We start from the raw sequence: 21344 nt of genomic DNA, 5'->3' as shown, positions 1-21344 counted from the left end.
ATGCTCTAAATCTTTTTTGTCAATAAGTAAGTGTCACTCTCTTCCTCGACACTACCGCCACTTACAAACCGTATTAGTTATACTATCAACAATAAGCTTAAAACGTTCGTAAAGGAACATAATATGTGAGAAAAATGTGCTTTCAGTTAGTTACATATTTCACATATTTATATATCATTTTTCGACGTTGCAAGGCGAGTAAAAATAAAATACTTCTTTCAGATGATTATTGATTCAGCTCCTTTTTAATTCTTTTGTATTGAAAGGAAAAGATCATCATCAGTCGTGCATTGCATAGACAAAAGGTTTTGATTGCTTGAAGAATTTTAGTTGATAGTTAAAAATCAAAACTCCTTTATAATTATAGACACCCCTAATACGTTCTGTTTCCCTTCTGTTACAACAATACCAAATATGATACATAAAAAAAAAACAACAACAAAACAAATCGGAATGAAACAAACACGCAACAACAACAACAACAACAACAACAACAACAAACAAACAAAAACAAAACAAATAATCGAAAATAAAAGAAAAATAAAAAAAAATGAAAAGAAGAAACAAAACAACTAAATCAAAAACAAAATAAAAATAAAACAAAACAAAACAAAACAAATAGTTAATAAGATAATAAAAAAAGAAGGCGAGCTTCCACATGCCAACAACATAAATATTTATTTATATTCCATGCTTCTTTACTGAATCATCCATTCATCGTTCATATAAATCATCTAACTATCAAAAACATTGGTAGAATATATATTTCATTACCATGTAGATACTCCTCTCAGCAACGTAATAAATAAACGTATTTAATAAATATAGAAATGTTAGTAACGATGATTTTCTGGCCTAGTATCCCAGAGAGTCTATCATAGTTACTCTGTCCATGACTCTATTGGTGACTATTGAGGTAGAATAATTACCACTTAAGATCCTACAACATCCATAATCTTGTTATACGCAGCACAAAAGACCACATTAAAAATTCATCAAATTTTCGTTGCAAAAATCGCGATTGTCATTTGTACTGAAGTTATAGAATTTTGTACATTATGTATATCTATATACCAAATATATTATTTACTCCGAGTTGGTTTTAACCATAAAATGTTTCGGAAGATATCATAGTTATCTTCAGGTGTTAATCCGCACACTTTTTGTTGGTTTGGAATGTAAATCAGTAATGAACACCTCTTAAAGCATGTCTTGAACAAAGCATTGATTCTCACTATTATAAGCAAACTTACGTTTCAGATTTCACGATGAAATTCGTCTCACAACATTTCCTTTAAACTGATTATAATCTGACTTCTCAACAGCAGCGATATAAAGGCTTATGTTAATTTACGTAAAAATAGTAAAGATTTTGAAAGAAAATACCAAAATACAAATGTAAGGGGGATTTTTAATTACTCATTGTGATCAAAAGTCACTCTTCTGTTAGATAAACTACTGAATAGAATAATTGATTAGCATAAAAAAAATAATCAACTGTCATGTCAAGTTTCGTTTATTTTATCATGATTTCTTTATATATATTTTAAAAAAAAATTAAAGACATTCCGGAATTCGGTACCCTTTAAGGATCCCAATCTTGGTTAGTATGTAATGTATAATACAGTCTATTTTGAATAGCATCATAATTTCGTTTTTCGACCACATTCGTCATTGGTACAAACAAGCTACTAGTTTGCACACAGTTTATATTTATACGCACCTAATACAGTTCATTTATTTCTCCGTTGGATACTGCGTTTGAAATATACACGAAAAAAAGTTCAATTTTCAAGTTATTCTCTGAAGAAAACCAGCATGAAGTTAGGATTGAAATTAACATCTTCATCAATAATTCAGTGCACATTCATATTAGGATTAAATAAAATTAAAGTTCATATTTAAATGGTGTAAAAACATAATCTTCCCCAAACGAAAGATAGATTTTAATTGTGTTGGTTTGAATTTCAATTTTTCTACATGAGCAGAAGTTCTGGATAAGAGCATTTTGGAGCGGAAGAATAACTCAGTATGGAAAGCTATTACAGACTAACCTCCTCTGATAAATTTGAACAAAACAGTCAAAAGAAGAAAATTAGACTTCTACATTCTGCTCCTTGTGGACCGAGAAGAAAGCAGGAACAAGGTGTCAAAGTTAAATCAGCGAGAACGAGAAAACAATCTACAGATGAGGGTAAAATTCATTCACAGACTTCCATAGCTAACTACGTAAACATGGCTGGAAAAGCTGAAGTATCACCGAGAAATGTGTGGGTACCAAGACTGCATACATCAACCGACAGTACTGCTCTGTCTGTAGTCAATAGAAACGGATCGACAACTCTTACATTCAAGGACAGCTCTGGACTGTCAAGGTCAATGACATGGAGTGAAAAGGATTGTAAGGACTGCAAAAATTTACATCACCTCAGAGAACTTTTCTTACAAAGGCATCGTACAAAACATTCTCCTGGGAAGGAAAAACGAAAGTCTAAGGATAGTTTTTATTCGTTGAATGAAAGCGACGAAAATGAGTCGACACCGGGCTTAGTGAGTATATGACAATATTTGATCTCATGTAGTGCTAGCTATAAGATATTGTCATGATTTGAGCAGCAACAAAAAAAAGTAGTCTTTGATGCTAAATAAACGGTTACTGAGTGATAAGCTTATGCGGTAAGTTTCACAACAATGTTCATAAGATATTTATTTGAAATGATATTTATGTATTCATTTATTTATTTTAAATATTTATATATAGTAATCAGTAATCAGAGGTTTGAATTGCTTGTTCACTCAAAGTCTTTAAAAGAACAATATTAATTTTAATAGTTTAATCAAGAAAAGGCTAAAGGAGAGTCGGCTTCCAGAAGTCTGAAGAAAACGTAAGCGAAAATGTAAAATGTAGAGAAATCTTTCGCAGAAATTTAATCACCGTGAGGTAGTTAGAAAGTAACCGACTCAGAATGAAAGGAATGATTTTGCCATAACTATTTGGACTTTGCAGGCTTTACAACGTTTCCGAACTGCAGTTATTGTGGTTAAAACAGTGGTTAGATGGTTCAATATTATAATTGAGAACAGTTTTAGAAAGACTCCCCGTACAGCTGCAGAGCACCAGTATTATACATTATATACCAGCCTAGAAGCCCAACATCTTGCCTTTAATAAGAACCTTTTTGTCAGAGAACAGGTACTTAGAAGTAGGCGGTTATTATCATTATCGAAGATAGCAATCAATAGTCGGAACAAAAATCGAAATTCAAACTGGAAAAAAAATGACGAGTGAACAGAAATAAACAACAAATAAAGCAAACACACAGAACACTAAATGTTAAATTAGCAGCTATTGATGGTGATTATAAACCAGGTGCATCGGCAAGATAAGCACATGTCTACATGTCAGCTACGTTTGCATTCGGTATGCTGTACAAGATAAGCACATGTCTACATGCCAGCTACATGTTTGCACTCGGTATACTGTACAAGATAAGCACATGTCTACATGTATGCTATGTTTGTATTCGGTATGCTGTACAAGATAAGCACATGTTTACATGTCAGCTACATGTTTGTACTCGGTATGCTGTACAGGATGAGCACATGTCTACATGTCAGCTATGTTTGTATTCGGTATGCTGTGCAAGATAAGCACATGTCTACATGTCGGCTACTTTTGTATTCGGTATGTTGTACAAGATAAGCACACGTCTACATGTCAGCTACATGTTTGTATTCGGTATGCTGTATAGTGTTTCATGACGGTTTCGTAATAAAAATTCTATAGTTAATGTTTTGAAATATTCCCCTTACATATATAATCAAAAGAAGCATACTTGAAGTTGCAGATTATTAATTTAGCAAAATTACCTTTTTATGTTAAAGTAATAACGGAAATCATTTGTAGTCACTCAAAAGCAGAATCTTTTGAGAAATAAATTTGTACAGATGATTACACATGAAGAAGTTAATTTTCCCCCTCAATTTTATTTCCTACAGTACTATGTATCGTGTATACAGAATATTTTAATCATAAATTTTTAACTTTTTGAAAGCGTGAATAAAAATGTACTTATTTTACTGAAAATTTATCGCAAAGGTTGAGTCTTTGATAATATATTTATTTTGTTGACATATCCGTACCTCTTTGACGTAGTGTTACCTGCGTTTTATATAAACAATATATGTCATTCTTACAATATAACCACACATTATCATTTCATTATCGTATAATTAGACATTTTTGCATCTAAGCTCAGTAAGAGAAGATTTATATCATTACCAGGCATTCGCAAGAGTACCTAAATGGGCAATTGATATCTTAGGAAACGAACCACAAGCACGAACAGATGGAGACTGTCGTCGAATCCACGCTTTATTGCGTGGGCTAAAGAGTTTTGATAAGTTTACAGAACAGATTCAACTGTCTATGTGTAAAAGTTTTAGCTACCAAAGGTATATAAATACAGTCTAGTATGTCTTTATTATCATTATTGTTACGATTGTTATGATTCCTCAATGCTAGCTTCTACTGAGAGAATAATCAAGGGAACCAAAATTCTAGCGGAAATCAAAAAAATGTAATCCAGGGACAAAGACCAGACATGGAAAACAGACAAACATAACAAAGAATATAAAGTAACCAAAATAATACATACAAAGTAACAAAAGTAAATGAGCAACTCGGACTCCGCTAAAAACTGGGAGCATGGATCAGGTGCACCGGTAGGGTAAGCCTTCTGATTTCTGGATTTAGCAACTATATCTTTCCAAAACAATTTAGTCACTCTTTTCTTATGGCCATAATTGCAACAACGATCTACACTGGTATTTCTTATGCTATGAACGTCCACCAAAGCAAGAAGAATATACGAAATTTATACTCTCATTCCGAAGGTGTGATATAGTAATTTACCCTTATCCGTCCGTAACAATCTTTTCCGTCGCACTTTCCTCAGCAACTGCTCATCACATCGTCTAGGTTTGTCATATGGTGGGATTCATTTTCGGAAACAAATCGACAACAACTTCTGTTTACCGAGGACTTTGTTTATTTTCCTTATACCGTGATAGAAAGCGGGGGTATTACTAATGAGCCATCAATATTTCTTGTTTTACTTACTGTTTGCAGAGTAAAATCAGGTCGAGTAATCCTTCGTAGGGGCCATGTTGGATTTAACTATTACTTTATCTATTCTGGCTCTGTTTTTGTGAATATTGAAGATGTGAATATAGATGGTAAAAAATTTGACCGAACAGTGTCAGTTCTTGTCAGAGGAGATGCTTTTGGTGTGAGTACCTGTATCTGTTCTTTAAGCATTGTTTCTTGTATTTTTACTTTATTTAAAATTTCTTCTTATTTCAACAATGAGATATTTCAAAACAATCTTCTATTCTGAAGACATGGATATAAATTCACCAGGTGCCCTGGCAAATGAACGTTTCCTAAAGCAATCGGTATAGCTTGGAAAAAAAAACAACTGTGTTATAGGATAGCTTTATGTGATTATGATCACACCATACTATACAACATGGGATTTTTTTGTAAAAAGACAATCATAATGACTTCAAAAAGAACTTGAGATAAAGGATACTACAGACACTGTGAAGTCAGCTTCATATCTTGACCTACACTTAGAAATCGATGGTAAAGGAAAACTATTTACCAAACTTTACGACAAACGTGATGACTTTTCATTCAAAATTGTCAACTTTCCTTTCATCTGTGGCAACATCCATTCAGCACCTGCGTATGGAGTGTTCATATCACAACTTTTACGTTATACCAGAGCTTGCCGAAACTACGCAGACTTTTTGTATCGCGCTAGAACTCTAACAAATAGGATTCTGCAACAGGGTTATGTTGCTACAAGATTGAAGTCGTCACTACAGAAGTTTTATGGTCGTCATCATGAACTCGTGGATCGTTATGGTGTATCCATCTGCACCATGAAATCTAATTTATTCAACGGGTCATAGTTTTCCTTTCCTCGTTTATGGTTTTCATGAACTCGTGGATCGTTATGGTGTATCCAACAGCACCATGAAAACTGATTTATTCAACGGGTCATAGTTTTCCTTTCCTCGTTTGTCTACCCCGGACTTGACTTTTTATGAGCAACTCGGCGGACGTTTCTAGAAAAGCAGAGGACGCTTACCCTACCGGTGCACCTGGTCCATGCTCCCAGTTTATAGTGGAGTCCGAGTTGCTCATTTACTTTTGTAACTTTGTATGTATGATTTTAGTTACTTTATGTTCTTTGTTGTGTATGTCTGTTTTCCATGTCTGGTCTTTGTCCCTGGATTGCGTTCTTTTGGTTACTGCTATAACCCTGGTTCTCTTGATTACTCTTTCAAAGATCAATTGCCATTTAATTATAAAATACAATGAAGGTTATTAAAGGTGTAAAGAAAGAAAAAAAATCATTTTAGGAATTAGCCTTGCTACAGAACATCAGACGTACGGCATCTATAACGGTGAGAGAACAATGTGAACTTCTGTACGTAGACAAGGAGACATTCGCTAGAGTCTGTCCTCAAATATTTGAGAAAGAAATGGAGGAAAAGGAGGAGTTCTTAATGTACGTAATCTAATTAACAATGAACAATTTACTATATAAATTATACATACCAGAATATTATAAATATCAAAGGTACAACGAAGTGTAGAAGAGTAATCAAGGGAACCAAGATTCTAACGGGAATTAAAAGAAAACACTTCCCAGGGACAAGAACCAGACATGGAAGAGTACTCAAGGGAACCAAGATTCTAACGGGAATTAAAAGAACACAAGCCAGGGACAAGGACCACATATGGAAGAGTAATCAAGGGAACCAAGATTCTAACGGGAATTAAAAGAACACAACCCAGAGACAAGGACCAGACATGGAAATCAGACACATACAACAAAAAACATAAAGTAAACAAAATTATACAGACAAAGAAACAACTCGGACTCCACTAAAAACTGGGAGCACGGACCAGGTGCAATGGTAGGGCAAGCGTCCCCTGTTTTTTCTTCTGGAAACCCCCACTGAGTTGCTCATAAAAAGTCCCAGCTAGACTAAAAAATCATTATATTTTATAAGAACAAAGGAAAAACAAAAATCTTAAATGTAAGTATAGGTTCTTCCGAAACTTAATGAAGAATGGAAAAGATACCAGATGTACATTATGTCGACTGATATCAAGAACTGTCGACCAGGTGTCGATTTAAAAATGATTTGATTTGATTTGTAACAAGCTTTCTGATTGGTTGATTCTTTTTGGACAGACTATGTTATTTTGTATTACCTGGCTTGGTATTATGACATTATTAACTTCGATTGGTCCGCACTCTGCGATTCAAATAACACTAACACCAAACAAAATAACGCTTAGGTAAGGAATCAATTAATTATATTTGGACTATCATAGAAATAAAATAAAGTTTGGTTTTGAAAGTTATATACTTTTATAGGAACTTGCGAGTATTTCGAAATGAATTTTGGACAAAAGAAATGCTGAAAAATCTCTGTGGCGACTCACAAATTCAACAGGTATGGGTAAATATTTACTCAACAGCATCAGAAATGCACCACTCACATTTGATTCTTAGGAATATAAAATGATGTGTATAGGTTTATTAAAATATTCACTAAAGAAAGCTGAAAATTTAACATTTCCTTAGTGGAATCCATAACATCTAATTCTGTAGATCTTCCTATGATTAATCAGCCATCGTCCTGTTAGTAGATAATGCTGCATGCGTCATTTTACCAAGAAAGAGCACAAATGCCTTTCCGCAGCATTTTGGTGTCGTTTTTTTACATAACTACTAATTTTGAGAAGTGGTTATTAGTATGTAAACTGACAGGCAAAGCAATTTCTTTATGTCAGAAAAAAAAACTATACAGAACAAAGCTCATAAGACAAGCAAATAAATTCAATATACAAAAGGCAAAACTGCCATCGAATATAGTTTGCTGAAACAAAAACATTTTATTTTATTTTTAAGCATAATAGTTGCAATGTTTGTACTATAATCAGTATTTTTTTCAGTATAAGACAAATAAAGTTGTCTGTGTAGACAGTGAAGATGAGGAGTGGATCTATATCTGCATGTCGGTACGAACTGGTTTTGTATATGTTAACAAGTTATTTGTGTCATTAACAATTATGGATTGTCCATAAATGGTTATCATTAGTTTAAAAGGATCAACTATCTAATATCATTGCTTTATAAAAAGTTTGAGCAGCCAGAAAAAAAAAGATGGTTGGATAAACTTTTTGCAATCACGCATAGGCTAAATAGTTAGCATCTTGTGCAATCACCAAATGCACATCTTGTACTCCATCTTGTACCCCTTGGGAATGAATGGAATCAAACAGACCATCGTGCAGCTAGTACACATATAGACTCAACTAAATCATCAAGAAATGGATACTCGTGAATAAAAGCGTGAACATGAATCAATGTGATCAAACAATATCATATTGTGCAACTAGAAATGAATATTCTCGATTATACAATATTATTCAGTCATGAAATAGAAATGGAAAGGGGAACATTGAAAGTGTTCACATAATGCCATCCTGTGCAAATAGAACTGAATGTGCTAAATTATACACATATCGAAATTTTTTCAATATGTATACATATATGTTTGTTACTGCTGTATTTTATGTCCGCTTACGAAACAAAGAAATGAATGAACTCAAGTTTTATTCACCCAGTGGTTGAATATGATCACATTAGGTCTACAAAAAGATACTGCAAAAAAAAAAGAAAAAAAAAAAAACAAACAACAAAAAAGCAACAAAAGCAAACAAAATATATGTTTTCTTGACATAAGCTAAAATATGCAAATCACATTCGGTCTACAAAAAAGATACTGCAAAAACATAACACAAAACAAAACAAAAAGCAAGAAAACAAAAACAAATCAAAATAAAAATCTATGAATCTTGACATTAGTTAAAGTATGCATCTACAATTTAATTTCGTCAACGATACTAGTAATATAGACGATCATCGTCTATTGTATAACCACAATTAAGTCTCCATAATCTTTCTTAGATAGAGGTACTCCTTGTATAACTTACATGCTATTTATTCTTTATTCCGTTCAGTAACTTTGTTATTACCCTCCATTTGTTTTAGGGCAAATGTTCTGTGATACGACGCCTGGAGTTGGATAAAACCCATGTACTTAGAAAGAAAAAGCGCCATTCCACACCAATGTTATCTGATGAAATAATAAATATTATAACAAGCATAAACAAGGTGGACGAAGGGAAAAACGGTAAGTTACTCATATCAGTGCATGTTGAAAGTGGAAATGGTTAATTACTTATATCGGTGCATGTTGAAGGGGAAAACGGGAAATTCCTCATATTAGTGCAGTTGAAGGGGAAGACGGTAAATTACTCATATCAGTGCATGTTGAAGGGAAAAATGGAAAATTACAAATAGTAAATTACTTTTGTCAGTGTATGTTGAAGGGGAAAATGGTAAGTTACTCATATCAGTACACGTTGAAGGGAAAAATGGAAAATTACTCATACCAGTGCATTTTAATGGGGAAGACGGCAATCTATATCAGTGCATGTTGAACGGAAGACGGTAAATTACTCATTCAGTGCACGTTGAAGTGGAAAACTGTAAGTTGCTCATATCAGTACATGTTGAAGGGGAAAACGGTAAAAAAGAAAAAAAAAACGGTAAGTTATTCATATCAGTGCATGTTTGAAGGGGAAAATGGTAAATTACTGATATCAATGCACGCTGAAAGAAAAAACAGTGAATTAGTAATATTAGTACATGTTGAAGGGGAAACAGTAAATTAATCATAATTAAAATTAAATTACAATTATATAAATTAATGGTTAAAAATTTAGATTTGTAAATAAGTCTTATTAAGAAGGCAAATATTTGAAAAATAAGATAATAAACTATTCTGGTATAATGAAGAATATTATCCTTTTGTGACTAGAAGAAGAGGAAGAGGAGGAATCGTCAGATGAAGAAGCAACAAAAGAAAGAATGTTAGAGTCAATGGCTTTGGATTACAGACGAGACGGACGAGTATGTATTTATAGGCAGAAAAGATTGAGTATTTTCAGTTAACAATTCTCAAATAAACATTGATACAAACGTCCATAAAAGGAAAGGAGCGCTTTAAGATATTTTAATGTTCAAAACCATTTTACAGACCTTCCTGTACGATACTTTCAAGCGCAGATAAATGCAAAGTCCAAAGTTATAAGCATAAAAAAACACAGAAACATTTATGTTAAAATCTTTCCATGAAAATTAATTTTAATATGCGTCACTTCAATATTGTAAAAGAGGAGGAAAATGGAAGAAAAGGCGGATGACCACAAGGAGGTTGAAAAGAAAAAACTCTTGTCCTTGACCGGTCCAACGACACTGACGTCACTTATGACGCAAGATAAGAAGAGCAAAGACGGGAAAGACTATGTATATGTTCACATTGGAGAACTTATGGCAAACGAAATATTTGTAAGTTTACTTCTAGTTTTAAATCAAAACAAAATTATCCATGTAGTATTGAATCTTTCAAAATTTATTAATTAACTCATTTCAACTATTACTATAAAATATTACAACTATAACTAATTTTCTTATTTATCATATTAAGTATATATTATACAATATGTCAGATTGTAATGATGAAGTTTTTTACACGTATTATATTCTAAAAAAAAACTTTTTAATTCAGAATTTTTATGCAATTCTGTACCCATCAAGAGCCCCACCACATAGCTCCGTGATTTTAGTAAGTACAGGTGCACAATTGATGAGAATAAGAAGAAAAGTGTTTTTTAAAACAGCAACCAAGGAAGCTATGGCAATAGCTGGAAATATTGCAAGGCTGGAGAGGTATATATGGTTATATATGGTAGCATACTGAAAATCAAAAGAATCTGTCTTATATCATCGATCAGCATAATAATTATACGCAGAAGGTTCATGCAATCGTAGTCCATTGTATAACATACTAAGATAATAAAATAATTAAGGATATCAAAATGTTTTGGAAAAAAAATTAGTGATGCTCTAGCGAGTTTCTGTAAAACAACGACATCGAAAATTCTACATGATACCGACAAAGAAAAAAAAGGTAACGAAGTGCCAATAATGCATCAGAATTTAAAGTACTTGAAATCAGGAAACAAAGACGTTCCACATACAGAAAGTAAGGAACATAATAAAATACATAAACAATATAATTACATATACATATTTTCTGTATAAAAAGGAAATTAGACGTCACACACACACACAATAAATCACTAGCAACATGAAACAATAGTACACATTGACATGTACAGATAAATTTCTCTAAACTGTACACAGTCTAAAGTCCATACGGAGTTTGGTTTAGACATTATTCATTGCAATATGAAATGCTTTAAATAAATTATACTTTATCATATCACAATGAAACTTTTAGCTCTATGACACAGATTACATAAAAAGATATACACACTGAGTTTCAAGTTAATAAGGGTTTGGAAGTCTCCCAAACCTATAAAAAATGGATTGTAGTATATACCGTACCATCGAAAATACTAGTTCCATCAGGACAGTTATAACTGTACAAGCCTCTACTTTTAATTTGATTTTACGCAGGCAAGGTCAAATTCGTCATTTACTATAATATATTATGAAAGAAGAATGTAAAGATAGATTTAAAATGTAACGTAAAATTGATTCCAATCGATGTTGTAGTTATAGGGTTTATCACACTTAATGAAGTTTACAATGGGGACACAATATATAAGACTTTAAGAATCCATTTTGCACCAAGAATTACTAAATTTGAAACTAAATCAATTTATAATTTCGAAAGCCTTTATTTACACTTTTGATTTAAGATTCGTAACAGACGAACAGCTTTTGGACGCATACAAAGAGATGGCTAGCTGGGACGAGTTTAAGTATCAAGCAGTACAACGCGCCGTGGGGCCAAACAAGGAAAATATGAAAAATAAATTATCTGACCAACAAGTACAAATAGTTGTCGATAGGAGAGACAGGTCACATAAGTTACTAAAAACTCTGCAGAAAAATCATCTCATTGCTAAAAGAATAGAAGAGAAAGAAGAAATGGAAGAAAAGCAAAAAAGAAATCAAATTTTAGAGAATCTCCGTCAGAAACAAAAAACATTATCAGAACATAAGCTGGTAAAAATCGTACGTAAAGATAGAAATGACATGGTAATTGGAAGAAGACGTAATGTTTCGTCATCTGTGACGTCAGACCAACCAGTGAAACCGGTTTTACAAGAGATTAAAGAGTCATGCGGTTCACTCATAGACAGTTTCCGACCAAAACGTCGAATGTCACGTAGATATTCACAGACGACTGGGTTAGGAGCATCTCTTCCAAAGCCTTCAACAAAGACTATTCCTAGGAACCTATCACTTGATTATAAGTGAAGTTTATTGCTAATTTAGTAAGAATACTGAAACAAATAGAAACATATTAAACTGAGTAACGCTCATGAATGTTTATTTTTTAATTGCATTTTGTTCCTAGTGGTCTTTTTTCACATATTTTCGATTAGTGGCATAGGCACTGATTTCTATAAACAATTGAAATCTTTGAAAATGTAAATTACTACTTATGCTAATTGCAGGCTTTGTAATGTGAAATATAGTTAATATTACAAAGAACCGGTCAGTGGTTATGTTTGTTAATTGAAAACTTGAATCTTTAAGTATCATTCTTTGTAGGCAATGGGTGTGACATCATTTTTCTCACTTTGGTCATTTTTACCTCAAATGTATTCAGTTATCTCTTTTAACAACCGGAGGACTATTTAAATTTACCCTAAAGCCAATATTATTTACTGGTTATATAGGGACGATTTTGCAGCCATTTTTCCATAGTGCATTTCAATTAAATATGACCAATTGATATCTTAAAAAAGCAAACTTTACAAACACATTGATGACTAATTCTGGAGATTGTAAGTTATAAATACTTGAATAGTGCAATAAAATCTCTCCGTTTGTGTTTTTTTTTCATGTGCCAAACCTTTTAAACAAGTAATACTCATTTCATTCATCATGCCACAACTTATAAACAAGTAACACTCATTTTATAAATCATCATTACTCATTTGAAATGAATGGTTTTGGCTTTGTGTGAATAGTCGGAAATGTCTTTATTGTTGCTAGATTATTACCGTATTAAACTCGCTTGCAATATGCCTAGTAACCCTGACGGCTACCACTTACCTAATGTCACCCCAATGTGACCGTTCATATTGCTTATGCTTTAGTTTTTGTGTGACGTCTCTCTCGTCTTCAGTTTTTATGTTTAATCTTTTTTTATCCGGTTCACAACATTGTGTATATGTAGATCACCTCGGTTTCATGTGTTTTGGAATTTTTACGAATTTGAATCATCCCACTGCTGACGCTTCGAAATTTTTTGTTAATATTTTATAGTTGCTCAAAGAAACCGGAAAGACAATAATGTAAACTCTTAGTCAGGAGATTTTCCAGGGATTTCCTGTATATAAATATGCTTATAAATGATGATGACATATACATGTAAAACATGCTAAACAAAGGAAATTATCAAGTAAAATCATTTTTGTTCTCGATGTTATTTATCCGTATTTTCCTGCTGTTTAAAAACATTCAAAACTGAAACCAAAGTACAAAGTACCAAGCATGGATACCAGATTTTTCCAATTAAAAAGGCAAAACCGGAAAGTTAATAATAAACGCAATGGTTTTAATTTCCAGTGTCCAGTGGAAATGGTGGGTATAGCGCCGTGAATCCGCGGTATCCACAACTGCTACTTTTTTCCGGAATATTGCAATAAAAAAAGTCAAATATTGAAGATAATTTGTTAATCTACGGTCTATAATCAACATAAAATATCCTATAAAATGTTTATTGATCAAAACAATATTCATTATATGCTAATTCACAAATACAAAAAAACAAAGTATGAAAATGAATTAAATGTGAAGAGAAAAAAATCTACGTTTCTTGTAAAATGATTTCATCCGACCTTGCCTTTAACATAGGCTTTGACTTCCTTGCTTCAATTTGTGTTTTACGATTTTCATAGTAGTTACTCTTTCTTTTGAATTCGTCTACGACTTTCTTCTTATTACGTTTGAAAAATCCAAGCTAAAATTTAAAAAATTAAAATCACACAAAGAGTGAACCAATCCAACCTTTGATTGAAAGTTTTTTTTTACTGTATACTTCTATTCCCCATACTCAGTTAAAATCCCGACTTAAAAACATTATACATTGTTGTTTTTCCAAAAAAGATGGTACACCTAGATACAAATATATAGTTCTTGGTGGAGATTCCTCATACTTTGTAAGAAATAATTCCAAATCATCTTCCAAATATACAGAGGAAGATGTTTACAAAATGCTGGAATTTTTAATCGATAACATATTTGTCCAGTGTGGTGGACATGTTTTTCAACAAACGGTCGGCATTTCAATGGCAACAAATTGTGCTCCTTTCCTTGCTGACCTATTCATTCACTCTTATGAGGCTGACTTTATAGCTGATCTGATCAGAAAGAAAGAATATCGTTTGGCTAGATCCTTCAATCTCAGTTTCCGCTATATAGATGACGTATTATCTTTAAACAATCCTAATTTCGGGGATTTGATACATCGCATCTACCCAAAAGAACTTGAGATAAAGGATACTACAGACACTGTGAAGTCAGCCTCATATCTTGACCTACACTTAGAAATCGATGGTAAAGGAAAACTATTGACCAAACTTTACGACAAACGTGATGACTTTTCATTCAGAATTGTCAACTTTCCTTTTATCTGTGGCAACATCCCTTCGGCTCCTGCATATGGAGTGTTCATATCACAACTCATACGTTATGCCAGAGCTTGCCGAAACTACGCAGACTTTTTGTATCGCGCTAGAACTCTAACAAATAAGCTTCTGGAACAAGGTTATGTTGCTACAAGATTGAAGTCATCACAATAGAAATTTTATGGTTGTCATCATGAACTCGTGGATCGTTATGGTGTATCCATCAGCACCATGAAAACTGATTTATTCAACGGGTCATAGTTTTCGTTCCCTCGTTTGTCTACCCCGGACTTGACTTTTTATGAGCAACTCGGCGGGTGTTTCTAGAAAAGCAGAGGACGCTTACCCTACCGGTGCACCTGGTCCATGCTCCCAGTTTTTAGTGGAGTCCGAGTTGCTCATTTACTTTTGTTACTTTCTATGTATGATTTTAGTTACTTTATGTTCTTTGTTGTGTATGTCTGTTTTCCATGTCTGGTCTTTGTCCCTGGATTACATTCTTTTGATTATCGCTATAACCTTGGTGCCCTTGATTACTATTTTTAAAACAATATGAAGAATAATTACTCCACTGTGCATGTTTTATTGAATTTCAGTAGTAATGGAACACAGAAATAGTCCTGGATTTTCAATTGTATTTAAGTAGTACTCCAGCTAAGAATAGTATAAATTCTGAAATATGTGATACACCCCAAAGGCTAAACATTTTTATTTTTGATGAAATGTATAATCATTCATTCCAATCTGTCTGCTCTTATGAGATAATCCACAATGAACATCTAACAATTTATATTGTATTTTACAGAGTTATCTCTCATAATTTTGAATTCTACAGTACATTCTATATAATTTTAATGGTCCATGAAAAAGGGGGGGGGTATTAAAAGCCACATGATAATTTATATTCTCTAAACAAATAATCAAAGATAAAAATATGTAGGCTTTCCAATCATGAATCACATTTTGCATGATCCTAAGCTGGAGTACTACTTAAACACAATCATCTGACTTGAGATGAAGATAACTAAATATATCAATAGCATTAATACTGTTAATTTCAATATACCAGCCTTACCTTCCACATGACAGCAAATAAAATAACTAGTAACACAATCCCTCCAACTGATCCTCCAACAACTATCCACAAGTTAATAGGTTCTACAGGTTCTGTGGTCGGAGCGGGATAAAATACAGTTGTTGCCTGTAGAATACATACCACTTTAATGATATATGTAGTTACGGTGAGCAAAATACCATTGGTAATTCTTTTTGTATAACTCATGTTGATCATTAAAATTGTTTTAAAGATAATTGATTTGGAAGGCAAAATTGTTAGAAGCAGGAAGTTCTCAACCACCTAGAGTAGATGGGTGTTACCAGTTTTCGTATGGCTTGTTTTCTGTAATTTTAATTTCTGTTGTGTCGTACGATTTGTTCTGTAATCTTTTTGATTTGATTTTTTCCATGAATACCTTCTTCGTTTCTATATTAAGTATTGTTAGTACTTCTTTGGTTCTTACGGCTCTTTTTAATTGTTGATCACGTATCCAGCATAAAAGAAAAAAATGAAAAAGCCATAATTTACATTTCTGCAGAATGTGTATCATTACGTGACTCCTCACGGAATGTTTTATACAATTTTTAGTGTGTATTTGTTTCGTTTATTCAATATATGTATACACATAACTCATGTTTTACATTTAAAAAAAAAGCTATATTTCAGTAAATAGTCATACAATTTGGCACAATGTAAAAATGTGCAACCCTACAACCATAAAGTACGGAGAATCTAGATTTTTAAAATATCAAATGACTTTGTATGATTATTTGTACAGTTACCTCAGCAGTTCCGTTATTCAAAAGTTGGAATGGAAGATCTGTTGATACAGGTGAGACAAAGCCTTTACTGATGTAATTCAAAGAGGATACCTTAAGAAAAGAACTTAAATTCATCAATATTAAAGAATAATTGAAATAACTAAGTTTGATTAGTTGGGGCACCAGGCCCATGTTGCAAGTTTTTAGTGTAGTTATGGATGCTCATTTACTTCTTTTCTGTACGTATTATTTTTGGTTATTTCATGTTGTTTGTTGAGTGTCTGTTGTTTGTTGTTTGTATATGTTGTTTGTTGTGTGTGTCTGTTTTCCCCGTCTAGCATTATCCTTAGAATATATATTCTTTTGATTCTCGCTGGAATCCTGATTTACTTGATTACTCAAGGACACGATATGATATATCATAGATAATATATCGACATATGAAACATATAAAATAATTAAAAAATGCAACGTTTTCTGTCTTTTTTGTAATTGTTTGATTATATCAAGGTTATCAATATATAAAAATGATTTGCAGATATACCACTAGTCTTAAATACTGGCTAGATATTTTCCTTCCGAGCAAACTCTGCCCTACCTGTGGATTTCACTCACTTACCCCGCTAAAATCTAGATTTCGAGTATATATATCAAACGAAATATCTACTGTAGCATAGTCATTTACATCGACATCTTGGACACGGCATTGAATAATTGTACAATTAGAACTACAGGTCTGAAAATAACAACAACATGCTTAAGAGATATTATCACTTCTAGCAAGTGCAGATAAGTGCTTGAATTCACTCTTAAAATATGCATATAAATGGACGATAAACCACTAGGATTATTTTTCATACACAATTAAGTATTTAACTATCATGATTTTGGAATTTGATAACAGCATTTCCACTAAGAAGAATTAAAATCAGTTCATTGTCATTCTCGTTTATACAAAACATGAATAAAATTAATACAATAATGATAGAATGACACCTAGGGTTAAATAAATAGTGGAATTAATTTACACAGAAAAAATCGTAAAACATGTTTTCATTGAACACGAAAAATGGAAACATATGTTTGGGAGATATGAAAAATACACTCCTTGAGACGTTCACGTTTCCCATTCGTGCATCGTTAATCGTGCGTTTACACATGGTTTTGCGTTCGTTTAAACGCACGATAGAGGCGTTCGTTTATCGTGCGTTTGGTGAGCGTTTAGCGTGCGTTTGGGTATCGTGCGTGCGGGAAACCTAAACGTCTCAAGGAGTGTAAATATATTTTATAGGAAACTAATATGTTCAACGTGTCATAGTTTTCCTGTCCTCTTTTGTCTACCCTAGACTTGACTTTTTAAGAAGTTTTATAGTCGTCATCATGAACTCGTAGATCGTTACGGTCTATCCATCTGCACCATGAAAACTGGTTTATTCGACGTGTCATATTTTCCCTTTCCTCTTTCGTCTACACCGACTTGACTTTTTATGAACAACTTGGTGGGGGTTTCTAGAAAGGCAGAGGACGCTTACCCTACCGATGCACCTGGCCCATGCCCAGAGTTTTGAATGGAGTCCGAGTTACTCATTTACTTTTGTTGCTTTGTATGTGTTGTTTTGGTTGTTTTATGTTCTTTGTTGTTTGTTTTCTACGTCTGGTCTTTGTCATTGGATTGCATTTTTTTTTATTTCCGCTGGAGTTTTGGTTCCCTTGGTTGCTCTTGCATATGTAAACACATAGAAACATTATATGAAAACCATACGCTTTTCAATTATGGTTTAATGACTTTTTATGAATTAATTCTGTAGTCTTTTACATATGTTTTTCGTTTTTTATGGTTGCCCTTTCAGTTCTATAGTATCTTAAAAGAAAGGCAAGGTTTATCACAGAGTACAAATACCTATTGTCACAAATAGCTGGGTTAATAGAGAGGAACCATTTTAAGACCATTAAAATACAACCTTCTCAAAGCATATGATCTGACATTAAAACCTTGCTTTAAGCGTGTTAGGATGATCTATCGGGTAAACCGTTTTTTTTCATACTTTCAATGTTTACATGTCGCGTGCACTAGATTTGACCCATTGAACTATGTATGGAATTGTATATTTCTCTCCATTCGTGGTTTGTTTCCTTCGCCCCCTTTTTTGTTTAAGTATTGTATGATGGATTCTTTATAAGGAGAATGAACTTTTTCCTGCTATAGTATGTTTTCAAGTTACATACACTCAAACTGTGACCGTGTTATGAGGCTCTGATAGTACATATGCTTGTTATGCTGTCGCTGACGGTTTTTGTACTCCCCCACCCTCTTTTTGTAAGGAGGGAGTCTCTTTTTCTTTTATTTAGTGTAGTTGTACAGACCTCAGGAAGAGAAAAGGTGTGAATCTTAACATCGAAGTTAACTTTTGGCACCTGGTTTCCTCCGGGGGTTGGGTTCATTGTAGTGTTTGTTTGTGTTCAACCCAAGCCTCAAAGTAAGCTTGCTTACCTGCAACCAGGGGCCTTTTTAGGTAAAGTTCGATCGATTATGCCACTGTTGTTTCTTTTTTGTTATTTCACAACGCCAAGTCATACCAAATATTGCACGATAAATCTATCTTTGGAACACCTGCTTCGGCAAACATCGGTCATTATTGATCAACTTTGGCTTTGGTCGTTATCAGGGAAATAAGGCTTTATCGTAAAACTTTCAATTCAATTCAAAACACTTAATTCTTCTCGTATGAGAAGCCTTATTTCCCCGATAACGACCAAAGCCAAAGTTGATCAACATGGATTTCCTCCGATAAAGGAAGACGGATACAAGAAGACTCGACCCCATGGAGCTGGTTATAACTGTCTTACAAAGACGTTTGGAGCTATCGAACATTGATCAAACTTGTGTGTCGTACAAAATAGTTAGCACTGTATACCTAGAGAAAGACGGCAATCCAGAGAGTCCCTGTGATAAATGTATAAAAAAACTAAAGTAAACTTTAAGGGAGAAGATACAACAGAAGACTTATGAAGTTGCGGTATCAAAAAGGCAGATACATTGTTGTGGCATAACTTTAAATGATACAGTTCTTTTCCCATCCAACAATACTTGCACAGAAATGGAGTGCAATTTAACGATTATAGCCGATGGCGGAAGGAACATGTCAATAGAGGTGCCAAGATGTAAGTTACGCATGATTGATTCGCAGAACTCCAGAAGGGGCACTGTCCTTACTTATACATAGAAAGAACACAAATATATCAAGCTTCAACAATTAATCCATCAATTATCAAATACGAGAAAAGTATTAAAATGTTCATAGGTGATCGAAATAGTTGAGTTATATATGTGTACAAAACGTATTCCTGAAACGGTCCTTATCCATGACAACAACTGGAGACCGAATACAAATACGTTAATAATGTAATAGTGTTCTGTGGTTCACGTATAGACGAAGGGTTTGTAATCGACCCTATCATAACATCTCTGTGTACTGATTTTACGTTTATTTGCCTCATATTTTGACCTACACTAAGAAATCGATGGTAAAGGAAAACTATTGACCAAACTTTACGACAAACGTGATGACTTTTCATTCAGAATTGTCAACTTTCCTTTCATCTGTGGCAACATCCCTTCGGCTCCTGCGTATGGAGTGTTCATATCACAACTCGTACGTTATGCCATAGCTTGCCGAAACTACGCAGACTTTTTGTATCGCGCTAGAACTCTAACAAATAGGCTTCTGGAACAGAGTTATGTTGCTACAAGATTGAAGTCATCACTACAAAAGTTTTATGCCGTTATCATGACCTCGTGGATCGTTATGGTGTATCCATCAGCACCATGAAAACTGATTTATTCAACGGGTCATAGTTTTCCTTCTCTCGTTTGTCTACCCCGGACTTGACTTTTTATGAGCAACTCGGCGGGTGTTTCTAGAAAAACAGAGGACGCTTACCCTACCGGTGCACCTGGTCCATGCTCCCAGTTTTTAGTGGAGTCCAAGTTGCTCATTTACCGTTGTTACTTTGTATGTATGATTTATGTTACTTTATGTTCTTCGTTGTGTATGTCTGTTTTCCATGTCTGGTCTTTGTCCCTGGATTACATTTTTATGATTACCGCTATAACCTTGGTTCCCTTGATTACTCTTTTGCATTGTCCTGGATGGCAAGGTGATGCTCTGATGAATATTCTTCTGGTTCTCGTGAAACAACCGGATGTGCCTCTTTAAGCTGTGTTTTCGCCTCAACATTTTAGAACAGCGAGAACAAGGAAACCTTTGGTTAAGAGTCATGTTGGATGTATTCACACATGAACACCATTTACTTGTTGAACGTTCGCCATGAATGTTGCCTTCATGTCGTTTTCTGTTATAATTGCGTGTAAATTCCATTCCGCATATACGACAGGAATACGATGGAAGGTCGTGGGAAATTCTGTGGTGATGGATAAAATTCTGTTTGTTTTCAAAGATCTCTCGGCATACTTCACATAGGAATGACATTTCTGAAAAAGAAATATTACAAACACAAGTATATGTATACCAAGCGTCACAAAACAGTTTTGGTTCGATAATCACTGTTACTAAATGATGAAACTTATTACATTCATAGAATTGCATCGGGTGTTTGTCTAACAAGGACACAACCGAAACACTTAACTGGACGGTAAAAAAAGATTATTAGAGATTAAAAAAAATCTGTGCTATAA

The 21344-nt window shown here is 33.6% G+C and overlaps 2 protein-coding genes across 3 annotated transcripts in view; one reads left to right on the top strand and one right to left on the bottom strand.

The window, feature by feature from the left end:
- The first annotated feature begins 1675 nt into the window (after positions 1-1675).
- LOC148603928 (cyclic nucleotide-binding domain-containing protein 2-like) lies at positions 1676-13027 on the top strand. Of its 2 annotated transcripts, none has more exons than XM_088551382.1 (12): positions 1676-2550; positions 3008-3193; positions 4286-4455; positions 5132-5291; positions 6433-6581; positions 7461-7539; positions 8042-8107; positions 9144-9285; positions 9979-10067; positions 10332-10505; positions 10726-10886; positions 11885-13027. In XM_088551382.1, exons 1-12 carry the CDS (start codon positions 2032-2034, stop codon positions 12447-12449), a joined length of 2460 nt encoding a protein of 819 aa, XP_088407508.1. In that variant the 5' UTR covers positions 1676-2031; the 3' UTR covers positions 12450-13027. The 2 variants fall into 2 exon arrangements, with proteins under 2 accessions (XP_088407508.1, XP_088407507.1); XM_088551381.1 differs by having other exon boundaries at positions 1678-2550; positions 9976-10067.
- Positions 13028-13905: 878 nt separating this feature from the next.
- Positions 13906-21344, bottom strand: part of LOC148603927 (integrin alpha-8-like) — a 39260-nt gene continuing 31821 nt past the window's right edge. The window contains exons 18-21 of the mRNA XM_088551380.1: positions 17268-17384; positions 16670-16759; positions 15906-16031; positions 13906-14163 (exon numbers count right to left, since the gene is read on the bottom strand). Coding sequence (XP_088407506.1) covers positions 14011-14163; positions 15906-16031; positions 16670-16759; positions 17268-17384 — 486 coding nt within the window. The 3' untranslated portion in view covers positions 13906-14010. The remainder of the gene's footprint in view (positions 14164-15905; positions 16032-16669; positions 16760-17267; positions 17385-21344) is intronic.

Source organism: Perna viridis, chromosome 11 (assembly GCF_037379345.1).
Source record: "Perna viridis isolate PV_CMFRI_1.1 ecotype Kerala chromosome 11, ASM3737934v1, whole genome shotgun sequence".
NCBI classification, from domain to species: domain Eukaryota; kingdom Metazoa; phylum Mollusca; class Bivalvia; order Mytilida; family Mytilidae; genus Perna; species Perna viridis.
This window is presented reverse-complemented; position numbering and strand designations above follow the sequence as displayed.

Excerpts from the sequence above, each read along its gene's own strand:
- LOC148603928 (XM_088551381.1), top strand. The coding sequence starts at position 2,032 with ATGGAAAGCTATTACAGACTAACCTCCTCTGATAAATTTGAACAAAAC. Across the intron at positions 8,108-9,143 it reads GGATCTATATCTGCATGTCG|GGCAAATGTTCTGTGATACG; the intron begins GTACGAACTGGT and ends CATTTGTTTTAG. Across the intron at positions 10,506-10,725 it reads TTATGGCAAACGAAATATTT|AATTTTTATGCAATTCTGTA; the intron begins GTAAGTTTACTT and ends TTTTTAATTCAG.